Source organism: Electrona antarctica (assembly GCF_951216825.1).
Source record: "Electrona antarctica genome assembly, chromosome: 13".
In the NCBI taxonomy this organism is placed as follows: Eukaryota; Metazoa; Chordata; class Actinopteri; order Myctophiformes; family Myctophidae; genus Electrona; species Electrona antarctica.
Genome location: NC_136794.1, coordinates 5,476,613 through 5,492,405, shown reverse-complemented (window position 1 = coordinate 5,492,405; position 15,793 = coordinate 5,476,613). Strand labels below are relative to the sequence as shown.

The 15,793-nt window shown below is 44.9% G+C and overlaps 1 protein-coding gene across 1 annotated transcript in view; it reads right to left on the bottom strand.

Moving 5' to 3' along the window:
* Positions 1 to 1,049: 1,049 nt before the first annotated feature.
* cckbrb (cholecystokinin B receptor b) overlaps positions 1,050 to 15,793 on the bottom strand; it is a 34,667-nt gene continuing 19,923 nt past the window's right edge. The window contains exons 2-5 of the mRNA XM_079518767.1: positions 13,843 to 14,094; positions 6,387 to 6,648; positions 4,541 to 4,668; positions 1,050 to 2,249 (exon numbers count right to left, since the gene is read on the bottom strand). Coding sequence (XP_079374893.1) covers positions 1,651 to 2,249; positions 4,541 to 4,668; positions 6,387 to 6,648; positions 13,843 to 13,993 — 1,140 coding nt within the window. The 5' untranslated portion in view covers positions 13,994 to 14,094 and the 3' untranslated portion in view covers positions 1,050 to 1,650. The remainder of the gene's footprint in view (positions 2,250 to 4,540; positions 4,669 to 6,386; positions 6,649 to 13,842; positions 14,095 to 15,793) is intronic.

Here is a 15,793-nt window from a genome sequence, read left to right as displayed (position 1 = left end):
TCTCACGGCTGATGTGAGAGCCTTGATTTTTCACAAAATTGCTCCCGAGCATGGAATAAAAAGAATACAGTAATCTCCGCTATGCTAATCTCCATTTGTATATCGTTTTTCATGAGGAGATTGTAGCCCAGGGTGCTTTGCAGCAGTGAGAAATGGAATATGACAATATAAGGCAATTGTCAGTGTTGCTGTATACTATTCCTGTGAAGGTCTGTTATGATGGAAATAGTCGCATAGGAAAAACTCAAAGGGAATATAAGAGGGAGGATGGGATTTAGGTGTCTTTCTGTGTCTATTTTTGTTACTACAGTAACTCAGTCAGTTGAAAACCAATGCCATTTTTTTTAATTTGTAGTCTACAAATTGTATTTGTTGTTGTATAAGCCAGGGGTTCTCAACCTTTTTGGCCGGGGACCCCCGAAAATGCTTTGGCAACGTCTCGGGACCCCCGCCCCGCCCCCTCCCGACCCCCAATATAAATTGACTGCTACAATAACCTTAATAATAGAGACAATACACCATAAATAAAATACTGAAACCATCATCATTAGGGAAGGTGTATGCATGTACTATGTGTACTATATGTAAATTCTTCATTTCCACTTTACAGCCATTCAGTTGCAAAAAAAAAAAAAAAAGTTTTTTTCTTTTCTTTTTTTGAAAATAATTTGGGGACCCCCCAAAATTATTTGGCAACCCCTCGAGGGGTTGCGACCCACGGGTTGAGAACCCCTGGCATAAGCCACCTATACATCCCACCTACCTGCCTACATCCTCCCAATGTAGGGCCAAATTGGTTTATCCTGCAAATTACATTATTGTATACTGTACCAATCATATGCTGGGAAATACAGTACAAAAAATACTCTTTGTTGCCACTAAATGCACTAGATTCTCCCCGGCCCGATCATAGCCCGCCTTAAGTTTTGTGAAAAGAAATGTTAATATTAGCGGATATAGTACAAACTGTGTGTGTAGGTATACGTGTTCTGTGCAAGGCCACAAGACACACAAACACTGCAGCATACACAGAAAAAAATCCCAAAAGCCAATTACATTGTGGGCCATTGTCTTCTTTAGTAAGTTGTAGAAAATGGGATGTTTTGGGGATTGCTTGGGGCAATGAAATAAAACAGTGAAGAAGTGGTCCGCACACAGGCTTTGCTCCAACAGTTTCATTTTAAGCAATGAAATAAAACCACATACATCATCTTCATCTCAGGAAGTGTCCAGCTCCTCTGGCAGGTTCTCAGTTTCGCTTCCAAACTTGTAGTGAGGTTAAAACTGATAAGTTTGTAATGTTGCCTGCAGTTATATGGTCCATCATAAATAAGGGAATTCATTGAGACAAATAGAACATAGCATTTAAAAGCACGCACTCAGTCCACAGACTCCACACAAGGCAATTAATACCATCATCAGCCTTCTGTAACACAGTCTGTCTCCATCCGTCTGTACACATTAGGCAGTTAGACCAGCGTTTTCTTCACACGGCCGCACACAGACCGCGAGCCGAGCCTGACCTCGTCGTTGCACTTTCCGTCGCTCGCTCGGCTCTCTTCCTCCCCGCTGTGAATAAAAGGACATGTGGTGGCGTTGCCACGGTGACCAACCGCCCACGGAAACGGCGCGGCCTCCAGCCGCGTCCTCTCAGCAGGTTCCCGCGCTGCTGACCGTGGTGTAGCTGAACCTTGACACGGACGTCCCCGTCGTCATGGCATCCTCCTCGTCCCGCTGCAGCCCGCCGCGCCGCCTGCTGCGGCGGAGGCTCTGGCGGCCGCGGCAGCAGGGCACGGCGCGGCAGGCGAACGTGGCGAGCAGCGCCTTGCGGAAGCGCGTGTTCATGAAGCAGTAGATGATGGGGTTGACGCAAGCCGAGCTGTACGACAGCAGGAGGATGAAGGAGATGGGCGCGCCGGAGAGGGCGAGCACGGCCGACTCGTTGTCGAAGGCCCGCCACGTGTTGACGCAGTACAGCGGCATCCAGCACACGAAGAACATGGCCACGATCACCACCAGCATGCGGATCACCCGCTTCTTGGCCTCCAGCTTGGCCTCCGAGGTGTTGCTGCGCAGCCGCGGCTCCTCCACCTGTCGGGCGACCCCGCCCGAGGCGGACAAGGTGGACATCTCCACGGAGGGGTGGTGGGGCGGCTGGGGGGCCGCGTTGTGCACGTAGCAGCCGTCGCCGTCGTCATCGCCACCGCTAGTCGCGGCGGTGGCGGCGGAGGCCAGGCCGTTCTTCAGCTCTGGAGCAGAAAAAGAAAAGAGGGAAAGACACGAGAGAGAGAGTGAGTTTGTCTTCGGAAAAGCGTAGGATCGGGGTGCTTATGTTCTTACCGAAAATACTTTATGTAGCATGTGATGTGTCAAACTAGGGGGTTTTTATGGTGCTGAATCCATTCCAAGCATTAGTTTTGCAAAAAAAAACACTCCTTGGGCTAAAAACGGCCATAGCCGTCAATACAAATTTGGTGTGTGTGCTTACACAGCAGCTGGTAAAAAGGGTCATGATTAAAATTAATTAACACTCAGAATGTTACTGTGTTGGAATACAGGTTTCTACTGTGTTGGAATACATGTACTGTTCTTAAAACATAATTACAGAGAACACAGAGTGACAGACAGTGCTGCGTCATGCTTGCCATGTCAATTTGTTCTCATGTGCTCCGGATATATTTTTTCTGAGCTCTTAGTGCAGCTGCTCACCTTAATGGAAAGAGCAGTGATTCATCCAAACAGTAGCTCTTACATCTCTCATGGGAAATTGGTGCATGTAAATACAATTTCAAAAAGCTTATTTTGACCTCCAGGCCAGACGTATTTCAGAGGAAGAACTCATTCACTCATTCTCACCCGATTTCTTCAAAATCTGATCCGTGTATAAAGCAGGGCAATTTAGAAGCACTTACTGTAACAACATATCAATACAGTTGGTCTGTACAGTTGTTCTTCTTCCTTTTTCTTTTTTTACCTGGCAACCCCCACCGCCCCTCCCCTCGATCTCTTCCCTGAGACCAAACAGATGGTGATGTCGAGACCTGCGGCCGCCAGCCAAATTCCATCCCCTAATGGAGCATCAGCGAACGTACGTACCACGGTATACCTCCAGATGAGATCATGCACAGACGGGCTCTCGCATGCCCACAAAAGGTTATGACGATACACTTAACCCATTTTGGGCGGGAACCCCTTTTTGGTGTTTTAAGCATTATGTTACACTTTAGCTATTGAAAAATAGCAGATCTACAAGCTCATAGCGCGGCACAGAGTGCCGCGCTACGAGCTTGTAGGTCTGCTATTTTTGAAAAATCGTGAAAATGTAGTGCAAATCTTTGAATATATATTCTTTCACCTTTATTTTTTATATTTTTTATGGAGGGACAGACAGTAGGGTGAGTAGGCTGACAGGAAATGGGGAGAGAGATGGGGGGGAAGACATGCAGTAAAGGCCGTCGGGATCGGGAGTCGAACCCGCAGCACACTGCCAGACTGGATTACCAGCCAAGGTGCCTGGACCACTGAGCCATGGCCCAGGCAGAGCCAACGTTTTTAACTCAAATATTTGCTTCTGGGGCCAATTACATATATTTTTGGGGGTCCTTCACATGAAAATGTTTGAGAACGACTGACATAGAAATATGGGTTTTTTAGAAAACTGTCAGGATTTAGAAGGCATTCGTAGAATCGTCCTCAGGTCTAAATGGGTTAACCTGCACACATTGTAATGATTGTAGCCGCTTACCGGTATGTATATTTTTGATGGACATTGTTCGTCAAAACAAACCGGGAGGAGAAACCTTCCAGTAAGAGAGGTTGTGTCTATAGCTGGGAAGTAACAGCCTTCTGATACACATCGTCTCCAGGGGAAACTATTCAATCACTTTTTTTTTACCCATTATGCCTCGACCTTTGGAGCCATTTTTTACTACTTTTGAAACCCATTTTCAAATAGTTCAAATAGCCGATCTACAAGCTCACAACATGTCGATGTAGCCATTTTCACTATTTTAAAATGGTTTTCAAAATAATAGTTGAAAAAATGTTTAAAAGTTTATGCATATAGGGCAGGATAGGGTGCTATTATGTATAACTAGTCCATACCTCAGGGATATGGCATACCCACCTATCCTCATCTCTCCCCGTCTCTCTCTCGGCTCCCCCCTCTCTCCCCTTTCTGTCTCTCTCCCCCCCTCTCTCTGCCACTTATGGGTGTCCCCTGTGGCGCACCCATTATGTCAGGGCTATTCAACTCAATGGAAAAAGTACTCAAATAAGTAAAAGTAAAAGTATAAATAATGCAATGTAGATGTATTCTGTTACCAGTAAAAGTCCCGTATTCAAAATGTACTCAAGTAAAAGTACAAAAGTACATTGCGACGCATTGTGAGCTTGTAGATCGGCTATTTTCAAATGGCCGAAATGTATGGGTTGAAGTGGTTAATGTATGTTTTTCTGAAGTGTAAAATGGAACCAAATGGACCTGTGAGGATTATAGTGTGCTGGTGTAGTTATATATATATATATATAGGCTTCTCACTTGTGGACACCCTCTTCTGGCCCATCTCAAACTGAATGCCTCTGTAGAGCTCCCTGGAGATGAGACCGTAGGCCACGATCATCACCACGCCGGGAATGACAAACAGCACCATGAGCAGCAGGATGAACCTGAGACACACCAGAGACAGTACAGTACAATAAATACATAACACAACCCCCATGAATGTGTGCATACAGTATATTATACAACAGGTTGTTTCGAGGAAGCAATCTGATTGGTTGAAACAGCCTTCTAGCCGTGGTTCAAGCACCACTCCGAGTCCACACCTAATCAAAACAAAGAATTCAGCTGCTCTGTTCTCCCAGAGCGCAGCAAACTCGGTGGCTAGGCTAGCTAGTTTCTTGGGACATTTGTGGTCGTAGTGACTACATGTCATTTTTAAAAAAAAATTAAAAAGTTTTTTCAGCGATTTTCGTAGTTTTAAGGGTAACTGTTGTATAATTGCAATATTACACGAGGGGGTGGTTTAACGTCATTAATGCACGCCTGCGATGCTGCAGGAACGAGCCCGCAGGGCGAGTTCCGAAAGCAACGCAGAAGTGTCTGGAATCTCTGTGTGCAATCCACATTTCCAACGGGCGGATTAAAAAAAAAAAACCTCTGGTGATAAATAAACCCGCATACATTTGCTTACTGGGTCCTGATTGGAGCCCCACGACTTTGGGGGCGGCGAAGTCCAATCACAACGAGTGTGGCCAGACTAAATCCGCCGACTGAATCTAGAAATTGTTCTCCAAGATGTTTGACATGTTTTATTAGTGCATTCTTTAGATGTTTTTTTTTGTTTTCTTTTGTTTTTAACATAACCAAATAGTCAATTCCTCAGTGTCTTTTTGTTTTCTGGTAGCCAATTACTTTCACCCCCTTTTGTGTACCAATCGAAGTCCTCCCCTACTGGCTCACCTGCCAGTGAGGAGCCCCCACCGGGAGGGAGGAGCCCCCACCGCGAGGGAGGAGCCCCCACCGCGAGGGCGTAGCCCGCTCACCATTCCCTGCTGACAGCCCGTATAGGAGTACGTGGACTGTCAAATATCACCCTCACTGTCTGCAGAGATGAGCAGTATTTGAAATACAATTTGAAATACTTTTTTTTCTATTTGTTAAAACACATTGTAAATGTATTTTCAAATACAGAAAATAAGCATTTTCTGTATTTTCAAATACATTTTCTGTATTTTCAAATACATGTATTTCAAATACTGCCCATCTCTGGCTGTCCGGTTTCCCTAGCTCAAAGTTAACACAAGCCAGTTTGCATGCTCGACCAAACCAGGTGGAATGCCTATAGACTCTGGTGTTTTACAGATACCCTAATTGCGCCACTCCAGCACCTCAGTGTTAATTGGAATGGTTAAAGTCAAACTGTGTAATCTTTCAATCAAACAAAAGTTATTATTGATATATTCTTTCACTAGTATATCCCCCCCCCTAATCAGTCGACATGAATGTGTTTGACAACTTCTCTAAACATTATTAAACACCATTTTATCTGTCTGCAAAGTTCACACTAAAAGGACATTTTGAAAAGCTGTAAGGACCGAGACTTCGCCAGTGGTGTCGGCAAAAAGAACAAGTTATGTTACACAGTACGACTTAAATGAATACTGAGTTTACTCTGTATGTTAATGTAAAAGCATGCACGTGTTCGTTCATTTATCTAAAGCATGTCGATTGTAAATAAACGGTATAAACGATTGTAAATAATTCCCCCCATTTCCTTGACCCCATCTATTCCGATCAAAGTAGATCAACACCACTGTGACTTCATAAAACACGCACGCACGCACGCACGCACGCACGCACGCACGAACGCACACCAGCTTACCAGGTCTGCTCTGCCTTGACTTGCGGCCACATGTGGCGACACTGATGCGCGGTGGTGTTGTCAGGACGCTGGTGAGCTTCCAGGTGGCTGATGACGGGATACGGGATCATCAGGACGAAGGCGAGCAGCCAGGTCGCCGCTATGACCCGGTAGGCGTGGGAGCGTGTCTGCCACGCCCGAGACTTCAGAGGGTTGCAGATGGCGCTGTAGCGCTCGATCGCTATGGCGACCAGGCTGAATGTGGAGATGCTCACGGATATACCTGTGGGATAATCCCCCCCAAAACAAAGCAAAAGAATCCATTCAGTGATATATCGCGATTTTCAATATATAATATTGATTTTCTTCTATATTTGTATGCATTTATTTTTCTTTCATGGCCAGAAAGACTGACTGACGTTAATCTGGCTGCATTGGGTATCTGGCCCAATTGTGGTACTGTATAGCAATCTTGGTACTGTACTTCACAGGTATTTAAAAAAAATGTGCTTCTAATGTAGCTACTGTAACTAAGAGATTAAAACATTATTTTGCATGCATAGATCTCCAACTCATTTCACACTTCACCAGGCATTTCAGGCTTTCATGGCTGGTGGTGCTTCTGTTTTGAGACGTGACACATGCAGTGAAATAAGCAGTGATTGGTCTACTTTTGAGGGGACATAAAAACCAAGCCCCCCCCCCCCCCCATTCGGTCACCAGATGGGGCTGATAACCACTGTGTATTTTCAATATATAAATATGTCATTTCATTTTCTAGCTTGAAAGCGACACAGTTTTATACACCACAACGGGAGGGACTTTCGCCCACGAAGAGAGGGACATTCGCCCTATAGTTTTAGACAGGGACGGAGAGGCGCCGTCTCAGGCCAACTTGAGCCACGAGAGACGCAACCGAGCGAGCTAAAGCGAGCGAGTCACTGCGTCGAACGTTGCGAAGTTCGCTTGACCCTCCGAGTTGGGACCCGATCCCCCCCCCCCCCCCCCCCCCCCTTACAATGAACACAGCGGAGCGCTCGATACCCCACTGACGGGCGGCCCGTCTCACCCAATCACAAGCCACGGTGCTCCTTCCAGCTCCCTCCCTTCCTGGTGCAGAAAACGGGTCGCAGCTTGAAACGGCTGCAAGGTCGGAAAGGTCGTTCTGTCGCTGCTGTGAGTCAAATTGGAGCGTTTTTAAAGTGTTTTCACGGCCGTACAGGCCAAGACATAAATCTCTAGCAGGTATCCTGCTGTAAATATGATATATGATATGATATAGTACGTTATTGTCAGTTCACTCTGACATTTGTCTAGCGAGCCAGCAGCCGTGTATTGCAGAACACATATACACACATTTGACATAGCACAAAGAACAAAACAAGATTACATACATGCGGACATGAAGACAAGAGTAACGTTCACCGCTCAGCCTACGCCTGACCAAACTCCTGATTAAGCCTCAAGGTCGATTGGTGGACAAAGGACCTCTTTAGTCTGACCTTATTGTATGCTGGGACACCATATGTGACCAGATTTGACTGAGAACCTGCCATCGTGCAACCTCCAGCTTTTCACCAGAGGTGAGGTCCAAAATGAGTTAATAGCACAGGCAGACTCTTCACCTACTAGAGCATGTCTGAAATAAGTGTCAGAGCTGAAATCGTAAATATGAAATAAATGCTTAAACATGTAGCTAGTTGTAGTGTTAGAGACCAGAGAAGTCAATCTTTCAAGCCTGTTTTCTCAACTCGCTGTTTTCTGCAAGACATTACTCTATAAGCCATATCTCCAAAACTGGTGGGTAAAACTGAACAACCAATGTCAATTTGAAGCTATGATTCCCTGCTTTCATATGACATGATAAAAACGAAAATTCTAAAAAAATCCAATGGCAGTCCCAGAGTCAAATTTGGCCACATATCTCCTTCCTGAAGGTAGCAACCTATATTTCCCACATGTACCTTATGACCCTGCAATCGCGTCATCTTTCCAGTCTCTCCACACTTTTTCTACTGAATATAATGAAGTAAGTGGAACATACACAAAAAATGAATTTAGGTGTGAAGCGCTGTGGATTTCTTCAAAACATACGGTAGCAGAGAAATACCTAAACTCCACTCTCAACTCCCCGGGGGAGCAAAATGCATTTCTGGGTGGAATAAAACGTCTTATACATTTCTGCCAGGCGTGAAGGTGATTCATGGAGGAGAGGAGGAGGAGGAGGAGGAGATGGTTTATCAGGGTCTTGTGGTGAGGGAAATCACATTGGCCTGGGTCACTGATGTGATCGTACGTCTCCCGCGTTACAGGCAAGGCGGGGGAAATTACTCTCCTCAAAAACCACATCCTCTGCTCAGACTATAATACAAACACCGCGTGTGTGTTTGTGCGTGTGTGTGTGTGTGTGTGTGTGTGTGTGTGTGTGTGTGTGTGTGTGTGTGTGTGTGTGTGTGTGTGTGTGTGTGTGTGCGCGCGCGCACGCACACACATGGCAGAGACCATGAAAGGTGTCGGGGCGGTGGTGTGGTATGTGTATACCCTGTGCTATATGTACAAAGGAAATGGGGATAGACACAAGGAAAGGAAAAAAAAGAAATGGGATTGAGGAATGAGCCTGTATGGGCCCAGTGAGCCGTTACACACACACACCGTCTGGACCCCCGGGAGCAGGTGGAGAGCATGACCGGCCGAAGCAAAGAGCAATCTCTCCAGCAATCTCTCCGGAGACAACCTCTCTCCACATGTGCCTTCCACTGGCGGCTTTCGCTCTCATTCACGGCCCCCGTTGTGGGAACCCGGCCGCTCTTAACCCATTTTGGGCGGGAACCCTATGTTATGCTTTAGCTATTGAAAAAATAGCAGATCTACAAGCTCATAGCGCGCCACCGAGTGGCGCGCTACGAGCTTGTAGGTCTGCTATTTTTGAAAAATCGAAGAACGACTGACAGAAAAATAGCTTTTTCAGAAAACTGTCAGGATGTAGAAGACATTTTTAGAATCTGATCTCAGGTCTAAATGGGTTAAGTTTTATCTATTGCACATCTTCTATTCAGACCTTTTTTTCATTTTTTTTATCAATGAGAACGATCCACCTCTTGTTATTCTGTCACTGCAGTTTTTTTTTCTTTTCGTTTTTTCTTTTTGGTCTCACCACAGTCTCTTTCATTTCTCTATCGCAAAAGATCCATCTAAACTCAGGCGGTCCCAATTTTCGACTCCAGCGATTCACCATTATGTACTTCTCCCCTTTCATGCAGTCCAGCTGTATCGATTTTGCCGTCCACCCTCTCTTGTACACCGTGGGGTTTCATTTAAAAGAAGAAAGTGCAAGGGAGCTTGAAAGTCAAAGTAAGATTTTAGCACACTTCCTCCAAAGTGAGTAAAACAAAGTGAGAGTTCATTGCAAAAAGCAACACCTTGCCTAGCTTGGTGAGCAATAACTCTTTTACAGACTTTATCTATGGTACATTGGTAGCAATAGGCCTATCTCACAGAATTTCCCCGCCCCCTTAATACGCCCCCTTTCCGCGTTAGTGGTGATAGCGTGACGTCTACATGTTAACAGAGGTAATTTAAGAAGTCTACAACTTTTGTTTTCTCAAGGTAAGGTTTGTTTTATCTGTTCGAGCTGATTTACCATCTTGTTTGCTTCATAATAATATTGGTCTGTCACATTTTTACATTAGGAAATGTACTTAGATTCTCCAGAGAAAAAAACGTGTAAATGCTAATGTTAAATGACACCACTATCTACCGGAAGGGGGCGTGGAAAGGGGGCTGTGAGATAGGCCTATTAATAATAGAGCACACTGAACAAAGAGGACGGATGATTGTGAGGTGAAAGCCTGTTTCCCCTCTACCCTTTATTATTAGATTGCATGGCTCTTAACACTTTGACTTCTATTCACGAGTTGCTCAAGTTAATTAATTGTAGAACACTTTCCCTGCGATTCGCGAGTTGCCAGAGTTATGTGTTCATTGTTTAATCCACGTTTTGAATCAGTTTTAAGTCATACGGGCAATCCAACGGACAGAATGGGATATGAGACGCGTTTTCATGACGTCTTCGCAAAAAGGTGCGTCGCTCCGGTGTGCAAAGGGTTATGGGAAATTGAGTCCCCATTGTTCACAATGGGAGAGCTGCCCCCGTCCGGTCTGTTGTTGTGGTCGGCACTTTGGAATATTTTTCAACACTACAACAAGCGATTACACAGTTTTAAAAGTGGATTTTAATGACAAGCAACTCAGCGATCGATGCACTGGCTGTCTAGCCTGAAAGACAGCCGTAAATTGTAGGCATTCAAGCTGTTAAGTGGAAAGTGCCATTTCTGGACTCAGCTAGCCCCCATTTAATAGCAAACTCACTGGTTTTATGTTCAAAATAGGCTGGTCAGGGTTGTCTTGGGGCTGTCTGCGAGGGACCATGTTAGAAAACAGCATTTCCAGCAGTTGGGCTGGCAGCCGGGTCAGTTCAACTATAGCTGAACCAGGTACACAAAATCTACACAGACAGCGCCCCTGTGTATACTTTGCAAGCTTTTTCAGAAGCGTAGCGAAGTTCAATCCCACCTAACCAAGAACCAGCATTGCAGACCTGACCATAGCCACGTTCACCACCGAAAACTCGGAAAACTTAGATTTGGACTTTGGCGGAGCAGTAAACTATAGAACTCGCTACTCCTGACAATCAGCAGCAGTCTCCTTTAAAAGGTCAATAAAGGTCAAAGCATGGCTTTTATAAATTGTTGCAGAATAGTATGGCCACTTATATTTGTAATCAGATCCTTTTCATTTAGTCTGTATATCGTTGTAATGTATTGTATTGTCTCAGACCAAAGGCCACAATAAGGGAAATAAGTCGCACGACTTTCCTCGGTTTGTATCCTTGACGTTTCTCCGATGAACATGTAACATGTGTGTTTCCTGTGTGAAAAATCAAGTGCCTACAATATTTCTACCCTATCATCTTTCTAAGCTTTAGCTATTGAAAAATAGCAGATCTACAAGCTCATAGCGCGCCACCGAGTGGCGCGCTACGAGCTTGTAGGTCTGCTATTTTTGAAAAATCGAAGAACCACTGACATAGAAACATAGCTTTCTAATATCATCTCCCTCCCAGTCTCACCTTGATCCTCTTCTCCCACTCGCCTTTCCCATATACTCTGCCCTCCCGCCACCATATAGGATGACTTAGAGCTGTACTTAGTTATGCACCAAAAATAGTCTTTTGTGCCTATAGAGCGCCGCAGTCCCGCCCCCTACCATGGACCAGGAAATGAATCCCAATGCATTTTTCCCATAGACATTTCACAAAGTATTTATTTAAAGATGGTTACGCCACGGAGAAAGCCAACTCGAGTTGTGACAACTCATGACAACACAAACAATATTTTGGACCAAACAAATAATTACAAAGAAGAAAAACAACCAAAAAAGTGTTGTAACCTGCCGTTTTTTTCTTCTTTCTAATATTTTTTTCGGCCCCAAAAATTGTGTTTGTTGTCATGATTTGTCACGACTCGAGTTGGCTTTGTCCGCGGCGTAAACGTCTTTAAATAAATACTTTCTGAAATGTCTATGAGGAAAATGAACGGAGAATCATTTCCTGGTCCATGGTAGAGGGCGGGACTGCGACGCTCTATAGCTACATCCGGGGACAGAGTCATTCCGACTACATGGCTTCCCCTTACGGTTAGGGCTAGGGACATGGTTAATAATGCGGTGGAATGTCGGAATGGCGATGCGTTGGAATGGCAAGGTTCGGAATGGCGGTGTGTGTGACCGCTCCATCCATCCCACTCGGAAATAGAGATGCTCCGATCAATCGGCCACCGATCGGTGATCGGCCGACATTCACTTCAAATGACTCGATCGGCAATATCTGGAGAAACCGCCTTATACCATTTAAGTCAGTGGTGTCAAACTGGTGAACCGCGGGCATTTTGCGGCCCGCAGAGCCGCCCAATGCGGCCCGCCGGCTATTTATATAAAAAAAATATATATATGTCAAAATGTAAAAAAATTAAAACATGAGCACTCTGGGTTTTTTTTTTTTTTTTTAAAGTGGTGTGTGGGCACACAAAGTGTTAATTGCTTAACAATGAACAGCTGAGTACCAGGAATGTGTGTGTGTGTCCCTCCCTCTCTCTCTCCCTCTCATAGCAGAAAAAAATCACACCCGTGTGAACTGAGTGGTGTAAGGTCTTACATAGCCTGACGTAATGAAATCACACCCGGGTGAACTTGGTGACCGTAGCAACCATGCTCCTTTTTTACGAACAGACAGACAGACAGACAGACACGTAAACTAACAAAGCCAGTCATAGGAGTGGTTTACACCAGGGGTTCTCAACGTTTTTGGCCGGGGACCCCCGGAAATGCTTTGGCAATGTCTCGGGACCCCCGCCCCGCCCCCTCCCGACCCCCAATATAAATTGACTGCTACAATAACCTTAACCCATTTTGGGCGGGAACCCCTTTTGGTGTTTTAAGCATTATGTTATAATTTAGCTATTGAAAAATAGCAGATCTACAAGCTCATAGCGCGCCACCGAGTGGCGCGCTACGAGCTTGTAGGTCTGCTATTTTTCTTTTTTTAATCTTTTTTTTTTTTTTGAAAATAATTTGGGGACCCCCTAAAATAATTTGGCGACCCCCCGAGGGGTCGCGACCCACGGGTTGAGAACCCCTGGTTTACACCACTCAAAAAAGAAAGCGTTCTCGTGAAACTATAAAGAAAAGTGTGTGTGAGTGTGTGTGTGGTGGGTCCTCCCTCTCTCTCCCCCCGAGTCTCTCTCAGACAATTGAACTCTCACATGGCAAGTGTCTGGAAACAGCATGAAGTAAAGTATTTTTGTGATGTTTTGAGCTGAGCCTTTTCTGTTGGGTTATTATTTTCCCCCCTTTTTTAAATTGATTATGCATGCATGAAGCATTGAGTGTTTTTATTGACATTTTCTGAATATTGCATTATTCTGTGAAATTCAATAAAAAGACTAAACTGAGTTAATTCAATTGTCTGAGTTTGATTGCTGAAAGTAGGTCTGCGTAATGTTACTAGACAGGTAATATCCTCACTTCAAATTTAATTGTTCTTTCAAATGTTTTATTGGGGCCCCTTATTGCATATATTATACTATATATCTGATTGACTATTATACCACTTAAATTTTAAGTGGTATAATAGTCAATCAGATATATAGTATAATATAATTTTGCCTCTTTGTGACAGGCCTAAACATTCTCCCCTTCCTCCCCACACACACAGGAACAGTTTTGATGTGGGTTTTGGCATAATCATTTTGGAAATATTCAAATCTTCCCCTTATGCCGATTATGAGAAAAACAATCGGTCATCGGGATCGGTCCCAAAAAAAACCTCAGATCGGAGCATCCCTCCCTACTAGTCTGAAACCACCACCACCCCCAATCCCCCCCCATTGTCCTCCACCACCACCAGCACACCAGCACTCACCCATGAGATAAGCCACTATCCGGCACATGGCGGCTCCGAAGATGAAGTCCTTGAGGATGTTGGGGATGAGGTTGAAGGGCATGCAGAAGACGGCCATCATCAGGTCGCTGACGGCCAGCGACAGCAGGAAGGAGTTGGTGACGGTGCGCATGCGCCTGTTGACCGCCAGCACCACGATGATCAGGAGGTTGCCCAGGACGCTCAGCAGGAAGATGAGCGCGTAGAGCAAGATCCGCAACGTGTGGTCCTCCGCTACGGAGTATATAGAAGCAGGGGGACAAAACAGTGGTGAAAGGGATGTTAGCCGGCATTTAGGCCTGACGTCGAAATTTAAAAAGAAATGTCTTCAAAAACCTTATGTTTCTGTATCAGTGGTGCTCTGAACATATGTTGTTCCAGGGACCTCCCCGGCCAGAAGCAAAGATTTGAGTTAAAATGTGCACTCTGTAATAATACATATGTATTCAAAGATTTTAAATCGCGGACCTACATGTTCATAGCATTAGTGCCGCGCTATGAGCTTGTAGATCTGCTATTTTTCAATAGCTAAAGTATAACATAATGCTTTAAAACACCAAAAGAGGTTCCCGCCCAAAATGGGTTAGAGTTTAGGGATGCCAATGCCATTGCAGAGGCAGTGCAGCAACATCGACAATAAAATTGGCATATCGTTTTCATGTTTACTGTTATCCTCTCTTGGTGCCTTGCTCTCTAGCCTGTTAGAGGCAGCCCCCCGCCCCCACATCAAATTTGACATATGCCTATGTACATATTCACATGCACACACACACAGTCACTCACAAACGCACGCACGCACACACACGGCCCATATGCTCGGACCGACAACTTGAACTTTAGAGAACAAGATGGGTTTGTACGGAGCATCATTTCACCCACTCATCATCACCTGTAAACGGCATGTTGACCCTATAAGGGGTCAGCAGTCTGACCCTCAAGAGAGTGGGCTAGGTGCAGTGCTTCAAGGAGAGTCCCCCGACTCCCCGTTGAACACATTCATCAGCACTGTGTCTTTACATACAAATCAATACTATCACTCTTGTCTGTATTGATCCAGATACCCTGCCGTCAGCTTGCCCGCGTGTAACTAGACCCTGTCAAAAGGCTGCGTGCTTGTGCGTGTGTGTGTGCATGCGTGCGTGCGTGTGTGTGTTCTATCCTTTAAGCCATTTTGGGCGGGAACCCCTTTTGGTGTTAGCATTATGTTATGCTTTAGCTATTGAAAAATAGCAGATCTACAAGCTCATAGCGCGCCACCGAGTGGCGCGCTACGAGCTTGTAGGTCTGCTATTTTTGAAAAATCGAAGAACCACTGACATAGAAACATAGCTTTTTCAGAAAACTGTCAGGATATAGAAGACATTTTTTGAATCTGATCTCAGGTCAAAATGGGTTAAACATGTACAGTACAGTATAATTGCGGTGATAGGACTGTTTGTCCTATCACTGCAAGAATAAGAATAAGAATAAGAGTGAGAAACAACCACAGGGGGGAGGAAAGCAGTCCGGGCCTCTGCATTAACCATAATTAAAATGGTTCACGTATGAAAAAGCAACAGTGATTCCTTTTCAGCAATCACATTTCTCTGCATGAGTGGCAACAAATTCAAATTGCCTTTCATCCGCGGCTGGAAGAACGACATTTACAGTAGACAGTAATTGAGAAGAAGTTGGAACATAATGTGCCAATTCATTGCTCGTATTCATCTGAATTGTATAGCTTTGAAATATGGTGTTCCAATGCTGCTGGAGGAAGGTCTTTATCATTAAGCATGAACAACCGTCAGCCATATCCACAAACAAACTTTTATTGAACCGACGTTTCGGCAAACAAGATGCCTTCTTCAGGGTATGAACTGACTGCAAAATGTCCCCAATGTACAGCTGGAAAGAAGGGAAAACGCCATAGCACACAATGAATGTCCTTTTCACG